This window comes from Salvelinus fontinalis, chromosome 32 (genome assembly GCF_029448725.1).
Source record: "Salvelinus fontinalis isolate EN_2023a chromosome 32, ASM2944872v1, whole genome shotgun sequence".
NCBI classification, from domain to species: domain Eukaryota; kingdom Metazoa; phylum Chordata; class Actinopteri; order Salmoniformes; family Salmonidae; genus Salvelinus; species Salvelinus fontinalis.
In genome coordinates this window covers 31143271-31161879 of record NC_074696.1, presented here as the reverse complement: position 1 = coordinate 31161879, position 18609 = coordinate 31143271, and the positions used below count along the sequence as shown (strand labels likewise).

At 43.3% G+C, this 18609-nt stretch overlaps 1 protein-coding gene across 1 annotated transcript in view; it reads left to right on the top strand.

Annotated features, from left to right (window-relative positions):
• The window catches only part of LOC129831076 (collagen alpha-3(IX) chain-like), a 33159-nt gene extending 18504 nt beyond the window's left edge, over positions 1 to 14655 (top strand). Inside the window, exons 11-38 of the mRNA XM_055894101.1 lie at positions 1295 to 1366; positions 1605 to 1649; positions 1759 to 1794; positions 1953 to 1976; positions 2121 to 2174; positions 2569 to 2640; positions 3024 to 3065; positions 5461 to 5517; positions 7426 to 7479; positions 7633 to 7686; positions 9673 to 9726; positions 9825 to 9878; positions 10045 to 10098; positions 10188 to 10241; positions 11127 to 11180; positions 11306 to 11359; positions 11671 to 11715; positions 11841 to 11894; positions 12015 to 12068; positions 12309 to 12434; positions 12532 to 12567; positions 12673 to 12717; positions 12819 to 12851; positions 12965 to 13111; positions 13253 to 13307; positions 13415 to 13609; positions 13955 to 14041; positions 14247 to 14655. Of these exons, the coding sequence (XP_055750076.1) occupies positions 1295 to 1366; positions 1605 to 1649; positions 1759 to 1794; positions 1953 to 1976; positions 2121 to 2174; positions 2569 to 2640; positions 3024 to 3065; positions 5461 to 5517; positions 7426 to 7479; positions 7633 to 7686; positions 9673 to 9726; positions 9825 to 9878; positions 10045 to 10098; positions 10188 to 10241; positions 11127 to 11180; positions 11306 to 11359; positions 11671 to 11715; positions 11841 to 11894; positions 12015 to 12068; positions 12309 to 12434; positions 12532 to 12567; positions 12673 to 12717; positions 12819 to 12851; positions 12965 to 13111; positions 13253 to 13307; positions 13415 to 13609; positions 13955 to 14041; positions 14247 to 14455 (1920 nt within the window). The 3' untranslated portion in view covers positions 14456 to 14655. The remainder of the gene's footprint in view (positions 1 to 1294; positions 1367 to 1604; positions 1650 to 1758; positions 1795 to 1952; positions 1977 to 2120; positions 2175 to 2568; positions 2641 to 3023; positions 3066 to 5460; positions 5518 to 7425; positions 7480 to 7632; positions 7687 to 9672; positions 9727 to 9824; positions 9879 to 10044; positions 10099 to 10187; positions 10242 to 11126; positions 11181 to 11305; positions 11360 to 11670; positions 11716 to 11840; positions 11895 to 12014; positions 12069 to 12308; positions 12435 to 12531; positions 12568 to 12672; positions 12718 to 12818; positions 12852 to 12964; positions 13112 to 13252; positions 13308 to 13414; positions 13610 to 13954; positions 14042 to 14246) is intronic.
• The last annotated feature ends 3954 nt before the right edge of the window (positions 14656 to 18609 follow it).

Here is an 18609-nt window from a genome sequence, read left to right as displayed (position 1 = left end):
TAGACTGACAGTTGTGTCTGTTTCTAGGCTGTTTGTTGTATCTGTTACTAGGCTGTGTGTTGTGTCTGTTACTAGGCTGTGTGTTGTGTCTGTTACTAGGCGGTGTGTTGTATCTGTTACTAGGCTATGTGTTGTATCTGTTACTAGGCTGTCTGTTGTGTCTGTTACTAGGTTATGTGTTGTGTCTGTTACTAGGCTGTGTGTTGTATCTGTTACTAGGCGGTGTGTTGTGTCTGTTACTAGGCTGTGTGTTGTGTCTGTTACTAGGCTGTCTGTTGTGTATGTTACTAGGTTGTGTGTTGTGTCTGTTACTAGGCTGTGTGTTGTATCTGTTACTAGGCGGTGTGTTGTGTCTGTTACTAGGTTGTGTGTTGTATCTGTTACTAGGCTGTCTGTTGTGTCTGTTACTAGGTTGTGTGTTGTATCTGTTACCAGGTTGTGTGTTGTATCTGTTACTAGGCTGTCTGTTGTGTCTGTTACTAGGTTGTGTGTTGTATCTGTTACTAGGCTGTCTGTTGTATCTGTTACTAGGCTTTCTGTTGTGTCTGTTACTAGGTTGTGTGTTGTATCTGTTACTAGGCTGTCTGTTGTATCTGTTACTAGGCTGTTTGTTGTATCTGTTACTAGGCTGTCTGTTGTGTCTGTAACTCGGCTGTCGGTTGTGTCTGTAACTCAGCTGCCGGCTGTGTCTGTAACTTGGCTGTCTGTTGTGTCTGTTACTAGGCGTCTGTTGTGTCTGTAACTAGGCTGTGTGTTGTATCTGTTACTAGGCTGTCGTATCTGTTACTAGGCTGTCTGTTGTATCTGTTACTAGACTGTCTGTTGTGTCTGTTACTAGGTTGTGTGTTGTATCTGTTACTAGGCTGTCTGTTGTGTCTGTAACTCAGCTGCCGGCTGTGTCTGTAACTCAGCTGCCGGCTGTGTCTGTAACTTGGCTGTCTGTTGTGTCTGTTACTAGGCGTCTGTTGTGTCTGTAACTAGGCTGTGTGTTGTATCTGTTACTAGGCTGTCTGTTGTATCTGTTACTAGGCTGTCTGTTGTATCTGTTACTAGGCTGTCTGTTGTGTCTGTTACTAGGCTGTGTGTTGTATCTGTTACTAGGCGGTGTGTTGTGTCTGTTACTAGGTTGTGTGTTGTATCTGTTACTAGGCTGTCTGTTGTATCTGTTACTAGGCTGTTTGTTGTATCTGTTACTAGGCTGTTTGTTGTATCTGTTACTAGGCTGTCTGTTGTGTCTGTAACTTGGCTGTCTGTTGTGTCTGTAACTCAGCTGTGTGTTGTGTCTGTTTCTCAGGGGGCCAAAGGGGACCAGGGGGAGATTGGTCTTCCTGGACATAGAGGCATGCCTGGCCTACCAGGAGCTGCTGTAAGCATCACTACCTCCTACTTGTAGCACACACAACACACACCTCCTGTCACACACTCAACCTCTATTTTGTCTTGTGGAGCAAGACAGAGTTGTTCTCTATCACCTTATTCATTGAACCGTTAACACCAGCTATCCACCACTCAACTGATATTATTAGAATTCAAGCTGGTGGCGAGAGAATGTTTTAGCTTGTAGATTGTGTGTGAATCAAGGATTTCTTCTCTTTTTAATGAAGGGAATACCTGGTTCAATGGGCCCAAGAGGACCTGTGGGTGAGAGAGTGAGTTTTTTTTCTTACCAGAACCTACTAAAGAAACTATGTCTTCCTAATAACTGTAACAGCAGGGACAATGTTAACTAATATCTGACTGCTCTGTGTCTAATAACAGGGACTTCAAGGTTTTCCTGGGCCAGCAGGCTCTCCTGTAAGTATCCACTATCTTTGTCATCTTTAGATCGTCAGATATTAATGGGAACATTTTGCTGACATGAATAGCCATGAAGCCATGGAACATGTCAGACCACTTTATTTCTATAGCTAAATAATATGATTTGTCTGATAGCGTTTTCTCTCATTTCCCAGGGACCTGCGACAGCTGGACCTCCCGTATGTACTACAAACTCTTCAACATCTTCAGAGAATCTTCACCCCGTGTTCTAAATGGCATTAAGACAGCATACAGTACTTATATCGAGCCCTACTAAGGGGCTATAGAATAATTGTATAACTTGTGTATGTCGCTCCCTACAGGGCCCACCTGGGAAAGCAGGAACTCCAGGAGACGAGGGGAACATTGGGCCTGAGGTCAGTGTTCAAATAAGGATCACATCCTACATAACTACAGTAGATGAGTGATTAACAAGAACACATCCAGCAATAAAAACATACAGGATATGTTTCAAGTTGTCTTAGTCATATGTACAGGATTTGACAATACAACAATACAATACAATATGTACAGGATTTTTGACAATAAGAAATAATAAAATATAAGAATATGAACATATAGTAAATGGCTCAGTAGAATAGAATAAACATTTTAGCATAATGTGCTGCCTTCTGTACTGTTTCATTGGTTCTTTTGATATCCTGTGGACAATTTTGTTACTAATATATATCAGACTTTTCAGAAGTCTGAAATGTCTAGAAGGACATTCCAGGTGTTTGAGCTCTAAATGCAATGATCTATTGTTATCAGGGTGCCCCTGGGCCTAGAGGGGGTCTGGGTCTCGCTGGTCCCCCTGGTCTACCAGGACCACCTGGACCTGCGGTAAGTACTGATGCTAACCTCTTACTTATGGATCTAACCTGAAATAAGTGAATTCAACATCTGTATCATCATGAGTCTGACCTATGTTTCTATCTGTTGAGGTTTCAGATGTAGCTTTGTCTCTTTGGTCTTTCCCATTAACCTAAGTGTTTTTTTAAATCCATATTGTCATAAGAGTTCTCTCCAATTATTATACTGACATCTTAACCCTGATGTAGAGTGATAATCAGTATCACTCCTGCATTACTTGACACTGATTGCACAGCCTCGAACACTGGAGATCTTTGCTGTAGTGTCTGTGGACATCTACACTCTGTTTTAGACCTATGTCTAAAACAGATATGTGCTGTTTTATCTCTGTCACTCACTCTGCTGTGTTTTAGGGACCACCTGGGGCTGGCAAAGCTGAAGGGAGTGGGGAAGATGTGAGTCTCTTTTTACCATCTTTCTCATGGTTAAACCATCTTGCACAGGGTTACTGTAAATCATCTTTCACATGGTTAAACCATCTTTCACAGGGTTACTGTAAATCATCTTTCACATGGTTAAACCATCTTTCACAGGGTTACTGTAAATCATCTTTCAGAGGGTTAAACTATCTTTCACTGAGATTCCTAAAGATTGGAAAGTGGCCCTCTTCAAAGGGGGAGACACTCTAGACCCAAACTGTTACAGACCTATATCCATCCTGCCCTGCCTTTCTAAAGTCTTCGAAAGCCAAGTGAACAAACAGATCACTGACCATTTCGAATCCCACCGTACCTTCTCCACTATGCAATCCGGTTTCCGAGCTGGTCATGGGTGCACCTCAGCCACGCTCAAGGTCCTAAACGATATCATAACCGCCATCGATAAAAGACAGTACTGTTCAGCCGTCTTCATCGACCTGGCCAAGGCTTTCGACTCTGTCAATCACTGTATTCTTATCGGCAGACTCAACAGCCTTGGTTTCTCTAATGACTGCCTCGCCTGGTTCACTAACTACTTCGCAGATAGAGTTCAGTGTGTCAAATCGGAGGGCCTGTTGTCCGGACCTCTGGCTGTCTCTATGGGGGTGCCACAAGGTTCAATTCTCGAGCCGGCTCTTTTCTCTCTACATATCAATGATGTCGCTCTTGCTGCAGGTGATGCTTTGATCCACCTCTACGCAGACGACACCATGTTAACAAACCTCCAAACGAGCTTCAATGCCTTCAACACTCCTTCCGTAGCCTCCAATTGCTCTTAAATGCTAGTAAAACGAAATGCATGCTCTTCAACCAATCTCTGCCCGCACCCGCCCGCCTGACTAGCATCACAACCCTGGACGGTTCTGACTTAGAATATGTGTACAACTACAAATACCTAGGTGTCTGGCTAGACTGTAAACTCTCTTTCCAGACTCATATTATTAAGCATCTCCAATCCAAAATTAAATCTAGAATCGGCTTCCTATTTCGCAACAAAGCCTCCTTCACTCATGCTGCCAAACATACCCTCGTAAAACGGACTATCCTACCGATCCTTGCCTTTGGCGATGTCATTTACAAAATAGCCTCCAACACTTTACTCAGCAAATAGGATGCAGTCTTTCACAGTGCCATTCGCTTTGTCACCAAAGCCCCATATACTACCCACCACTGCGACCTGTATGCTCTCGTTGGCTGGTCCTCGCTACATATTCATCGCCAAACCCACTCGCTCCAGGTCATCTATAAGTCTTTGCTAGGTAAAGATCTGCCTTATCTCAGCTCACTGGTCACCATAAAAACACCCACCTGTAGCACGCACTCCAGCAGGTATATTTCACTGGTCATCCCCAAAGCCAACACCTACTTTGGCCGCCTTTCCTTCCAGTTCTCTGCTGCCAATGACTGGAACGAATTGCAAAAATCACTGAAGTTGGAGACTTATATCTCCCTCACTAACTTTAATCATCAGCTGTCAGAGCAGCTTACCGGTCGCTGCAGCTGTACACAGCCCATCTGTAAATAGCCCATCCAACCAACTACCTACCTCATCCCCATATTTGTTTTTGTTTTTCTGCTCTTTTGCACACCAGTATTTCTACTTGCACATCCTCATCTGCATGTCTGTCACTCCAGTGTTAATTGCTAAATTGTAATTACTTCACCACTATGGCCTATTTATTACCTTACCTCCTTACTTCATTTGCACACACTGTGTACAGATTTTTCTTTTGTGTTATTGACTGTACGTTTGTTTATCCCATGTGTAACTCTGTGTTGTTGTTTTTGTCACACTGCTTTGCTTTATCTTGGCCAGGTCGCAGTTGTAAATGAGAACTTGTTCTCAACTGGCCTACCTGGTTAAATAAAGGTGAAATAAAAATATAAAAAAAATATAACAAAAAATTCACAGGGTTAAACCATCTTTCACAGGGTTAAACCATCTTTCACAGGGTCTGCTAGGTCAGGGGTCTCCAACCCTGTTCATGGAGAGCTACCCTTCTGTAAGTTTTTGCCCCAACCCCCATTTATAACTAACTTGGCTCAGTTTAATCAACCAGCTAATTATTATAATCAGGAGTGCTGGAGTAGAATTGGAGTGGAAACCTACAGGACAGTAGCTCTCCAGGGACAGGGTTGGAGAGCCCTGGACTAAGTGCTTCAGAGCCTAATGTTGCTGCAATAACTACACTTCAGCTTAATTCACACTTCTTTTATAAACGGTTGTTGTTGCTGTCATTTAATTCTGACAAACCTGCATGTGGAAAATTGGTAGCTTAGGTGTTCTTCGGTTAGTAGCTATCGAATAGGAGGTGAGCCCCTTGCAGGTGTAGTGATAATGTAATGTCTGTGTCTGTCTGTTTGTTTGCAGTGCCCTGCTGCCTGTCCAGCTGGACCACAGGGAAGCCCAGGGCTACCAGGGATAAAGGTGAGGAATCTTAATGACAGAAACTGAATGAGTACATACAGTGGCTTGTGAAAGTGTTCACCCCCCTTGGCATTTTTCCTATTTTGTTGCCTTACAACCTGGAATTTAAATAGATTTTTGGGGGGTTTGTATCAGTTGATTTACAAAACATGCCTACCACTTTAAAGATGCAAAATATTTTTAATTGTGAAACAAACAAGAAATATGACAAAAAAAATGAACTTGAGTGTGCATAACTATTCACCCCCCCCCAAAGTCATTACTTTGTAGAGTCACCTTTTGCAGCAATTACAGCTGCAAGTCTCTTGAGGTATGTGTCCATAAGCTTGCACATCTAGCCACTGGGATTTCTGCCTATTCTTCAAGGCAAAACTGCTCCAGCTCCTTCAAGTTGGATGGGTTCCGCTGGTGTACAGCAATCTTTAAGTCATACCACCGATTCTCAAATGGATTGAGGTCTGGGCTTTGACTAGGCCATTTCAATACATTTAAATATTTCCCCTTAAACCACTCGAGTGTTGCTTTAGCAGTATGCTTAGGGTCATTGTCCTGCTGGAAGGTGAACCCCCGTCCCAGTCTCAAATCTCTGGAAGACTGAAACAGGTTTCCCTCAAGAATTTCCCTGTATTTAGCACCATCCATCGTTCCTTCAATTCTGACCAGTTTCCCAGTCCCTGCCAATGAAAACATCCCCACACCATGATGCTGCCACCACCATGCTTCACTGTAGGGATGGGGTTCTCGGGGTGATGAGAGGTGTTGGGTTTGTGCCAGACATAGTGTTTTTCTTGATGGCCAAAAAGCTACATTTTAGTCTCATCTGACCAGAGGTGTATATTCTTTCATATGTTTGGGGAGTCTCCCACATGCCTTTTGGCAAACACCAAACGTGGTTGCTTATTTTTTTCTATAAGCAATGGCTTTTTTCTGGCAACTTTTCCGTAAAGCCCATATCTGTGGAGTGTACGACTTAAAGTGGTCCTATGGACAGATACTCCAATCTCCGCTGTGGAGCGTTGCAGCTCCTTCAGGGTTATCTTTGGTCTCTTTGTTGCCTCTCTGATTAATGCCCTCCTTGCCTGGTCTGTGAGTGTTGGTGGCCCTCTCTTGGCAGGTTTGTTGTGGTGCCATATTCTTTAAAAAAAAAAATTATAATGAATGACGCTCCGTGGGATGTTCAACGTTTCTGATATTTTTTATAACCCAACCCTGATCTGTACTTCTCCACAACTTTGTCCCTGACCTGTTTGGAGAGCTCATTGGTCTTAATGGTGCCGCTTACTTGGTGCTGCCCCTTGCTTAGTAGTGTTGCAGACTCTGGGGCCTTTCAGAACAGGTGTATATATACTGAGATCACGTGACACTTAGATTGCACACAGGTGGACTTTATTTAACGAATTATGTGACTTCTGGGGGTAATTGGTTGCACCAGATCTTATTTAGGGGCTTCATAGCAGAGGGGGTGAATAGATATGCATGCACCACTTTTCAGTTGTTGTTGTTTTTAGTTTTTTGAAATAAGTAATTTTTTTTCATTTCACTTCACCAATTTGGACTATTTTGTGCATGTTCATTACATGAAATCCAAATAAAAATCAGTTTAAATTACAGGTTGTAATACAACAAAATAGGAAAAACGCCAAGGGGGATGAATACTTTTGCAAGGCCCTGTACCTGGCTTTGAGCAACAGAGCCCTTATCATCATTTATACCATTGTGGTCACTGGTTTTCTCTGAGATCCCAGTATCTAATAATTGTAATGGATTGATGTACTGTAGGGCTTTTCCAGATTCTCAAAGCGCTTTACAGTTTAGGGGGAAACTCCCTGTGTGAACTACCGATGTGTAGAGCGTCTGATAGTAGTTTGATGACATTCAGTCTGAACTGGATTGCTATGTCTTCTCTAGGGGCACAATGGATTACCAGGTGATGATGGAGCTGCAGGGGAAGCTGGACAAAAGGTATGACAAGCAATCAATTCTCATGTTTAGTGAAGAAGTGTGATGTCTGACAATGTGCTTAAGTACAGTACATTGGGTGGTTAGGATGATTATGCAAGCATACAAATCACTACATGTGAGTATTTGTGTTTTTCCTATGTTGCTAATCCACAGGGTGAGCCAGGACCATCTGGGGTGCAGGGACTACCAGGCAAGATGGGAGATGATGTAAGAACCGTACTTGCTCTGAAAGATACAGTTGAAGTCGGAAGTTTATATACACTTAGGTTGGAGTCATTAAAACTCGTTTTTCAACCACTCCACAAATTTCTTGTCAACAACTATAGTTTTGGCAAGTCGGTTACGACATCTATTTTGTGCATGACACAAGTAATTTTTCCAACAATTTTTTACAGACAGATTATTTCACTTATAATTCACTGTATCACAATTCCAGTGGGTCAGAAGTTTACATAAACTAAGTTGACTGTGCCTTTAAACGGCTTGGAAAATTCCAGAAAATGATGTCATGGCTTTAGAAGCTTCTGATATGCTAATTGACATCATTTGAGTCAGTTGGAGGTGTACCTATGGATGTATTTCAAGGCCTACCTTCAAACTCAGTGCCTCTTTGCTTGACATCATGAGAAAATCAAAAAAAATCAGCCAAGACCTCAATAAAAAAAATGTACACCCCCGCAAGTCTGGTTCCTCCTTGGGAGCAATTTCCAAACACCTGAAGGTACCACGTTCATCTGTACAAACAATAGTACGCAAGTATAAACTCCATGGGACCATGCAGCCGTCATACCGCTCAGGAAAGAGATATGTCCTGTCTCCTAGAGATGAACGTACTTTGGTGCGAAAAATGCAAATCAATCCCAGAACAACAGCAAAGGACCTTGTGAAAATGCTGGAGGAAACAGGCACCAGGGTATCTATATACACAGTAAAACGAGTCCTATATCAACATAACCTGAAAGGCAGCTCAGCAAGGAAGAAGCCACTGCTCCAAATCCTGCCATAACAAAAGCCAGACTAGGGTTAGCAATTGCACATGGGGACAAAGATCGTACTTTTTGGAGAAATGTCCTCTGGTCTGATGAAACAAAACTAGAACTATTTAGCCATATTGACCATTGTTATGTTTAGAGGAAAAAGGGGGAGGATTGCAAGCTGAAGAACACCATCCCAACCGTGAAGCACGGGGCTGGCAGCATCATGTTGTGAGGGTGCTTTGCTGCAGAAGGGACTGGTGCACTTCACAAAATAGATAGCATCATGAGGGAGGAAAATGATGTGGATATATTGAAGCAACATCTCAAGACATCAGACACGAAGTTAAAGCTTGGTTGCAAATGGGTCTTCCAAATGGACAATGACCCCAAGCATACTTCCAAAGTTGTGGCAAAAGGGCTTAAGGACAACAAAGTCAAGGTATTGGAGTGGCCATCACAAAGCCCTGACCACATCCAATAGAAAATTTGTAGGCAGAACTGAAAAAGCATGTGTGAGCAAGGAGGCCTACACACCTGATTCACACACCAGCTCTGTCAGGAGGAATGGTCCAAAATTCACCCAACTTATTGTGGGAAGCTTGTGGAAGGCTACCTGAAACATTTGACCCAAGATTAAATTGTTTAAGGCAATGCTACCAAATACTAATTGAGTGTATGTAAACTTCTGACCCACTGGGAATGTGATGAAATAAATAAAAGCTGAAATGAATCATTCTCTCTACTATTATTCTGACATTTCACGTTCTTAAAATAAAGTGGTGATCCTAACTGGCCTAAGACAGGGACTTTTTTACTAGGATTTAATGTCAGGAATTGTGAAAAACTGAGTTTATATGTATTTGGCTAAGGTGTATGTAAACTTCCGACTTCAACTGTACCAACACATATAGACTGATCTAATCTACTTCACTGTCTGATAATGAAAGTCCCAAATTCTCTTGCTTTGTCATTTATATACTTCTGTTTTTCTGTTCCAAGCTGAACATAGGTAATGAGAATACCGACATGTTACATAGGATTTCTGCCTTAAGCGCAAAATGTGTATCTTGCGCATTCAAAGATGGTACATAGGATTTCTGCTTCAAGTGGAAATTGCTCATACAACCAGCCATTTATAACTGATTAATGTGTTTGCTGCGCATCACTGTAAATCATATGAAATATAATTCATTTTAACGTCTGTAATACATTCCAGGGACAAAGAGGTCCAATTGGTTTTCCTGGTACTCTTGGAGAGAAAGGAGACAGGGTAAGGTTTTAAAACAATATTTACTGCAAGTCTTATTGACGTTTTACTCTAGTGTTTAAAGTCTTAAACTCACCATCTGTGTTCTCTGCTCCACTCAGGGTCCCCCTGGTTTCAACGGTATCCCAGGACCCACTGGACCACCGGGATCTCCTGTAAGCACTACTCATTTAATTAACCCAATCAATTATAACTGCCATTTTCAATGTCCGTAGGCGGACTGGAGGACAGACTGTGGTTGACATCACCTCGGGCTGAAGAGTGTTTTCCAAAATGTCTGCCGTTATGTACTGTAGTGACTGACCACTTGTCTTCTTTTAGGGTGTGGAGGGCAGTCGTGGACGTCAGGGTCTGGAGGGAGAAAAAGGTGATGATGTGAGTATCTCCTCTCTTCTACCTCTAAAGGTTTTTCTTTTTGTTTGCCTTAAATTGTTTCATGGTTCATTGCATGTGTGTTTTCTTAGGGAGCGATGGGTCCTCAAGGAGATCAGGGTCCTGTTGGTGCAAAGGGAGACACTGTGAGTAAACAACTAATACATCATAAACGATGTCCTTACCAATAAGTTATCAGATGCATGCGAGATCCTTTTGTATTGTTAGTTGTATAGTTAGATTTCCATGAATAATTAACATTTTGCAAAATCAAATCAAATGTGTATTTATATAGCCCTTCTTACATCAGCTGATATCTCAAAGAGCTGGACAGAAACCCAGCCTAAAACCCCAAACAGCAAGCAATGCAGGTGTAGAAGTATGGTGGTTAGGAAAAACTCCCTAGAAAGGCCAAAACCTAGGAAGAAACCTGGAGAGGAACCAGGCTATGAGGGGTGGCCAGTCCTCTTTTGGCTGTGCCAGGTGGAGATTATAACAGAACATGGCCAAGATGTTCAAATGTTAATAAATGACCAGCATGGTCAAATAATAGTAATCACAGTAGTTGTCGAGGGTGCAGCAAGTCAGCACCTCAGGAGTAAATGTCAGTTGGCTTTTCATAGCTGATCATTTAGAGTATCTCTACCACTCCTGTTCTCTAGAGAGTTGAAAACAGCCGGTCTGGGACAGGTAGCACATCCGGTGAACAGGTCAGGGTTCCATAGCCGCAGGCAGAACAGTTGAAAATGGAGCAGCAGCACAGCCAGGTAGACTGGGGACAGCAAGGAGTCATCATGCCAGGTAGTCCTGAGGCATGGTCCTAGGGCTCAGGTCCTCCGAGAGAGAGAAAGAAAGAGAGAATTAGAGAGAGCATACTTAAATTCACACAGGACACCGGATAAGACAGGAGAAGTACTCCAGATATAACAGACTGACCCTAGCCCCCCGACACATAAACTGTGATTATGATGCGGAGTGGTGGTGTTGTTGTTATTGTTGTTGTTGTGATCAATGATGAACTGTCATTACAGGGTACTCCTGGGGAAGACGGCATGGATGGACTCCCTGGAGTGGATGGAGCTAAAGTTAGTCTACACTTTATGGCTACTATACATATATAGTTTAAATAAAGAGAATGTATCCAGTCTTACAAGATCTGTCAAGAAATCAATCGTTTATCCTATAAACATCCCTGTCATCTTTCCAACAGGGAGAGGCTGGCGTTCCCGGGACTGTTGGAGTCAGGGGTAAAGTTGGAATTCCAGTGAGTGTAATATTAATCTGGGACATTTGTCTTGAAATATTATTCATTTACAAACAGTGTTGTAGATTAGATGACCTTACAAGGTTTTGCTGGTATTTAAATGAAAGCAAAAGCTGTGAAAATCAATAGAGCGTTTATCTCCCAGTCAAACTGTACTGCAGACCAGATGAATAAATCATTCCCATGGCAGGGAAAACAGAATCAACAGAAACAACACAATAAGGAAGTAGTCTATCCCTAATGCCGTAGTGCTTTCAAAAATACCAATATACTGTACGGTATTCTGAGGATATCCTGTGTTGTTTCTCTAGGGGTTACCAGGAATGCAGGGGCTAGTTGGAGCTGGAGGTGCCAAGGTGAAGTGTATGTGTGTGTGTGTGTGACTGTGTGTCTGCCTGTGACTGTGTGGGTGCATGCCTGTCTTGGGTACAGTTTCACTCCTTGTGTTTGTCTATTGTAAAATAGTATATTTTTTGTACAGGGTGATACAGGAGATGAAGGACCAGTAGGACCAATCGGAGTTCCTGGGAAGACAGTGAGTATCACATTTCACACTTCAGGGTTTACTATCACTCAACACTGCTAGCCATGACTGTGGATCCATATTCTACTGATGGTGCTGAAGATGCTTAATAAGACTGTCGTGGTTGTTTAGGGGGCAACTGGACCATCAGGAGGAGATGGACAACCAGGAGACAAGGGAGCTTCTGTAAGTTGACCATATGTAACATTTGATTCTAGTTCAACTGCTTATAATGATCGGTTATTAAATATACATGCCAGTAGTCATTTATTATTCATATATTCAACTAGGATTGTCATGCATACTGCTCTTCAATAACAACCCCTGTCTGATGGTAACAATGAGCTGATAGCTAACCTCACATAAACCCACCAGACAGAGAGTATCTTTAGTTACATTTCATTTGTCCTGCATCACTCTCCTCAGGGTGAGACAGGAAAGCAGGGACCAGTGGGCGTCACAGGTGATACAGGCATCCAGGGTGACAAAGGGGACAAAGGTGACACTGGTGAAAAAGGACTGAAAGGTCACACTGGATATAAGGGAGACCAGGTAAGTTCTGATGTGTAGCTTACTGTTTTGGTAATAGTTGTCCGTTTGTAAATGAAGGGGCTTGAATGACTTCTAATTTCCTGTGCCTTGTTCCTAGGGTTCTATTGGTCCTGTTGGCCCAAAGGGAAGTGAAGTAAGTCTATGGATTCACGTCAATACCATATATCATGTCAATGATGATACAGTATGCTTTCGTAAGATACAGTATCTGTACTGACAATCTTACCGCTATCCACAGGGTGATCCAGGTCTTCCAGGAGATTCTGGAGTCAAGGGAGACCAGGTATATGTTCTACTGAGAGAAACATTTGATCTAGCTTTAGTACTCCCCAGTATTTGTAATAACTACAATGGTCCTAATTCAATCCATTGTTGTTTCTATAGGGTCCTCCTGGTGTTCCTGGACTCAAAGGACAGGTACAGAACAATGTTACAAATCAATTGATTGACTGGTTGATTGATTGATTGATGGGTGGAATAATTGAATACGTTGACATTGAAGACATGTTGCGTTGTCCACTCGCCTCTAGGTTGGAGAGAAGGGCCTGAAGGGATATACCGGGGAAGATGGTAGACCAGGGCAGCCAGGTCATGAAGGTTTGACCGGTCCCCAGGGAACCAATGGACTGGAGGGAGAGAGAGGGTTAACTGGATCACCTGGGCCTAGGGGCCTACCTGTAAGTACCTTCTTCCACGAAGTGAACGAAGACTGTAAAACACAAGTACTAAATAATCCTCTAGAATACTTTTTGGAATGGAGTGACATATAAATGTTCTAGTATTAATTAATATACTTTTTCCACTTTCAAATCCAATAGGGTCCTAAAGTGAATGATATTAAACTTCGAGAACTATGCTCAGCAATTGTTGAAGGTACGTGAATATTGTGTACACACTGTAACATTTGTAGCTCAAGGCAGTCTGCCATGTACAGTAGGGTGCTTTGTCAAATGGACATTTTAATCATTCTCTCCATCTAGAACACTTGGCAGAGTTTAAGAAGGAGGTCCTGAAGAAACCAGCAGCGATCGGGGCCCCTGGATTGGCAGGACTGCCGGGCCCTCCAGGTCCCCCGGGGCCAGCAGGGACTGTAGGAGAGGCCGGCCCCAGAGGACTGATGGGAATGAAGGGACCACATGGATACTTTGGGTTACCAGGTACACCTGGAAAACAAGGTAATGGAGAATCATGCATCAATAACTTACTAGATAAAAGGTGAAATGTATAAAGAACTGATCATTCCAATGGAATACTCGGACCATCTTGCAAATGCCCATTTCATTGTGCACAGTGGAGAACATAGAAACTACAACTAGAAAAGTATAGACTCAGACAGTATAGACTTAAAGCCCTCTCTGCTAAATCCTTTTAATTGCATCCCTGTTGTTCACACACACGCACACACGCACACGCACACACACGCAGGCACGGGCATACAGACACCTCCTGTGGGGATAATAGCCCATTTCAGACAGTCAATGTAAAACATCTGAAAGGAAATGTCTTCCTCTTCTCTGTAGGTGATGCTGGTGTAAAGGGGGATACAGGACATAAGGGACAAAATGGAGTTGGAATCCCAGGAAGTCCAGGCGAACCAGGCCCACAAGGTAACACCACCCCTCACTCTGTTCTTTTCTTGCCTAAGACCTGAAGACTTTAGCTCCTCAAGTTTATGCGAAGGCTTTATCTCAGCAGGCTAACAGTCTGGTGTCGCTCAAGAGGGTGCGAACCCAGTCGGTCACACATTGACATGAGGGGATGTTGTTCAGTACCTGTTTCCGTCATCTCCCTAATCCTTTGTCTCTCTCTCAGGTGTGGCTGGCAGCCCTGGCATCGGGAAGGACGGTAAAGATGGAGCTCCCGGTAAAGACGGTGTTAATGGTAGCCCAGGTGCCTCTGGTACCAGGGGAGCTACAGGAGCCCCAGGCTATTGTGACCCCTCAAACTGTATAGGCAGGCCCCCACCTCTCTACATGATGCATGGGGGGAAGAAATCCTCCAGCTACAGGAAGGGGCCGTGAGGAACACAAACAGGAGCTCAGAACACATTCCGGAACACATTTCATCTCTAGCAGCAGCAATAGAGACATGAGGTACCCAGTTCAGGAGGGGTAATACATGGGAGTCTTTACGTCTCCATCATCGCACCACAGAACCAAAGAAAAACACAACAGGAAACAGAGACATGGCAAATGTAATTTAGAATATACTGTATAGACATTTTTCAAACAGACTGATGCATCGTTTTTTTTGTAGAGAGAGCTGATCTGATGTTGTGCTTTCTAAGACAGCTGCTATTGATTTTAATCTAGCCTTTCAGCTGGCAAGTGGCCCATCATGGCACAAGAGCTGCCCCAAAGACCAATACAAACTAGACAAACTTATAAAATGACCATATTGTTCAATATTGTTGCTTACTCTCACTCAGCAGACATACTGTATGTTGGGCAGACAAACAGGGCACTATGTTGGTTTTCAAGTAATACAAAGGTTAAATACTTGGCCTTTTTCTTCTATGCATGTACTGTTTAATTCCTTGTTTAAATAAAGTCATCAAAAACGTCCTCTCCAGCACAATGTACAGTACGAAGCTCAGCCTTTCACAAATAACAAAACTGCAAACTTTGCTTTGGAATCATTCATTTTCAATGTTAATCAATAAACAATGACAGAAAAAGTCTACTACCGTTACGAGCTATAAACCGATATTGGTAGTTCATGTTTTCATGCAGTCACTTGATCATAGGATAATCTGTTATACAGTATACGTTTTCCCTGTTTTGTTTTCTAACAATGTAATAAACTGATTCGTCTGGGAAATATTTCATGTTAGACCGGTGAGTTGTTTTTATGAACGTAAAAACAGCTAGCTTTACCTTTAGTGAAGCATTTTAGAACAAACCATTAGTCCATGTTTTATGTTGGTCCTTCGAGCCGGATATAACAGGCATTCATAGAATACCAAAATGCTAGATTGACAGCTTCATGACTTTACCATTTGAGAGCTGTTTTGTGGCATCACGATTACCATAGAGAGTTCTGTTTGTTGAAGCTGTTGCAGCCAGGGGACAGACCAAGACCACCAAGAGACCAGTTTGGTCAGTCTTTGTTACAGACGTTGCAGGGTCGTCTGGTCCATCGTTGCCTAGTTACTGAGAGAGGAGAGTCAACATCCCATTCTCTGAGTCTATACACCAGAGATTAATTTATCGAGTCAATATGACCTTTATAGTATAGCTCCTGGCTGTTGGCTGTAACCAGGAGATGCTGGAACTAGCCTTCCCATCCTCCCCCTCCTCTTTACCCCCCTTCTCCCTTCCTCCACCTCAACAGCATCTTTTTGTCTTCATAGGTCTAATCATGGATCTACTGGCATCCCATAGAATAATAGATTGTCCATAAAATACTAACATGCAAAAGTTCCACAATGGATCATTTCAGTAAAATTGAAATTCTGATAAGCAATACAAACAGGTTAGATATTTTACAGAAGTGGCAATCGTGCTTGCTATGCAAATGATACTGGGAGAAAATGTAAAACTGAGCAATTTCTGGTCATTTGAATGGGTCTGTAGAAGTTGCTATTGACATTCAATAGAAGGCATGGTCTTGTCAAATGCCTAGGAAACCTAATAATTGAGAATGAAATTCATACCTGCACACAGGAAGATGACAGTACTCACAAAGGAAAGGAAATGCCTTCTATAAAAAGGGATCTGTTCCGGTATTTATTACAACATGATACAGTACATAATATACCTTTCCAATACTTAGAAATATACCAGCCAGTAATTAAGGATATTTCAGCACCAGTTTGTTAGGATAAACAGGTAAGGGTTACCACTGTAAAACCATTTCTAACATTCCACATATGGTAGGCTATAGGTACTTCAAACTGTAAATAATTTAACAGTATAATGAACAAAAAACCTAAATCAATTGCATACAGTTGGTTGTTTTGAATAATCACAAATGTATATGAAATTAAGAAACAAGCCAAGCAAATAATTATAAAACTAGAACCTTCTGCAATATTTGCTATGCGGAGCACTGGAATCAAACAGCCGACGTTCATATCAATGGGCTAAAAAGCATTTTCCAGTTACAAAACCATTATGTTACTGTAGTATAGCTCCTGTTTGTCATTCTGAAACCTAATTCAAAACCAAGTCCACACATCTCCACTGTGATGTGGTGGTAAGTCACTGTGATGCAAGTCATTGAAGAGTGCAGCTGTCTCTTTGACTGCTATGGATCATGAGGCATAGTTTGATAGGCTGCAGTACAATACGCAACATATGTTTAGCTATAAATATTCAGGATAGCTCTTTGGATGTCCTTCAATGAAATGACCTGAGGTGCAGTTGGCCAAGCAGTGCTTTCACTGTGGGTGTTGGCCTGGGTTCTGGAACACTCTGGGTGTTGGCCTGGGTTCTGGAATACTGTGGGTGTTGGCTTGTGTTCTGGAACACTGTGGGTGTTGGCCTGGGTTCTGGAACACTGTGGGTGTTGGCTTGTGTTCTGGAACACTTTGGGTGTTGGTTTGTGTTCTGGAACACTGTTGGTGTTGGCTTGTGTTCTAGAACACTGTGGGTGTTGGCCAGGGTTCTGGAACACTGTGGGTGTTGGCTTGTGTTCTGGAACACTGGATGTTGGCTTGTGTTCTGGAACACTGGATATTTGGCTTGTGTTCTGGAACACTGGATGTTGGCTTGTGTTCTGGAACACTGGATATTTGGCTTGTGTTCTGGAACACTGTTGGTGTTGGCTTGTGTTCTGGAACACTGTGGGTGTTGGCTTGTGTTCTAGAACACTGTGGGTGTTGGCGTGTGTTCTAGAACACTGTGGGTGTTGGCGTGTGTTCTAGAACACTGTGGGTGTTGGCTTGTGTTCTAGAACACTGTGGGTGTTGGCTTGTGTTCTAGAACACTGTGGGTGTTGGCCTGGGTCCTGGAACACTGTTGGTGTTGGCCACTGTGGGTGTTGGCTTGTGTTCTAGAACACTGTGGGTGTTGGCTTGTGTTCTAGAACACTGTGGGTGTTGGCTTGTGTTCTAGAACACTGTTGGTGTTGGCTTGTGTTCTGGAACACTGTGGGTGTTGGCTTGTGTTCTGGAACACTGTGGGTGTTGGCCTGGGTTCTGGAACACTCTGGGTGTTGGCTTGTGTTCTGGAACACTGGATGTTGGCTTGTGTTCTGGAACACTGTGGGTGTTGGCCAGGGTTCTGGAACACTGTGGGTGTTGGCTTGTGTTCTGGAACACTGGATGTTGGCTTGTGTTCTGGAACACTGGATGTTGGCTTGTGTTCTGGAACACTGTTGGTGTTGGCCAGGGTTCTGGAACACTGTTGGTGTTGGCCAGGGTTCTGGAACACTGTGGGTGTTGGCTTGTGTTCTGGAACACTGGATGTTGGCTTGTGTTCTGGAACACTGGATGTTGGCCAGGGTTCTGGAACACTGTTGGTGTTGGCCAGGGTTCTGGAACACTGGATGTTGGCTTGTGTTCTGGAACACTGGATGTTGGCTTGTGTTCTGGAACACTGTTGGTGTTGGCCAGGGTTCTGGAACACTGTTGGTGTTGGCCAGGGTTCTGGAACACTGTTGGTGTTGGCCAGGGTTCTGGAACACTGTTGGTGTTGGCCAGGGTTCTGGAACACTGTTGGTGTTGGCCAGGGTTCTGGAACACTGTTGGTGTTGGCCAGGGTTCTGGAACACTGTTGGTGTTGGCCAGGGTTCTGGAACACTGTTGGTGTTGGCCAGGGTTCTGGAACACTGTTGGTGTTGGCCAGGGTTCTGGAACACTGTTGGTGTTGGCCAGGGTTCTGGAACACTGTGGGTGTTGGCTTGTGTTCTGGAACACTGGATGTTGGCTTGTGTTCTGGAACACTGGATATTTGGCTTGTGTTCTGGAACACTGGGTGTTGGCTTGTGTTCTGGAACACTGGATGTTGGCTTGTGTTCTGGAACACTGGATGTTGGCTTGTGTTCTGGAACACTGTTGGTGTTGGCCAGGGTTCTGGAACACTGTTGGTGTTGGCCAGGGTTCTGGAACACTGGATGTTGGCTTGTGTTCTGGAACACTGGATGTTGGCTTGTGTTCTGGAACACTGGATGTTGGCTTGTGTTCTGGAACACTGTTGGTGTTGGCCAGGGTTCTGGAACACTGTTGGTGTTG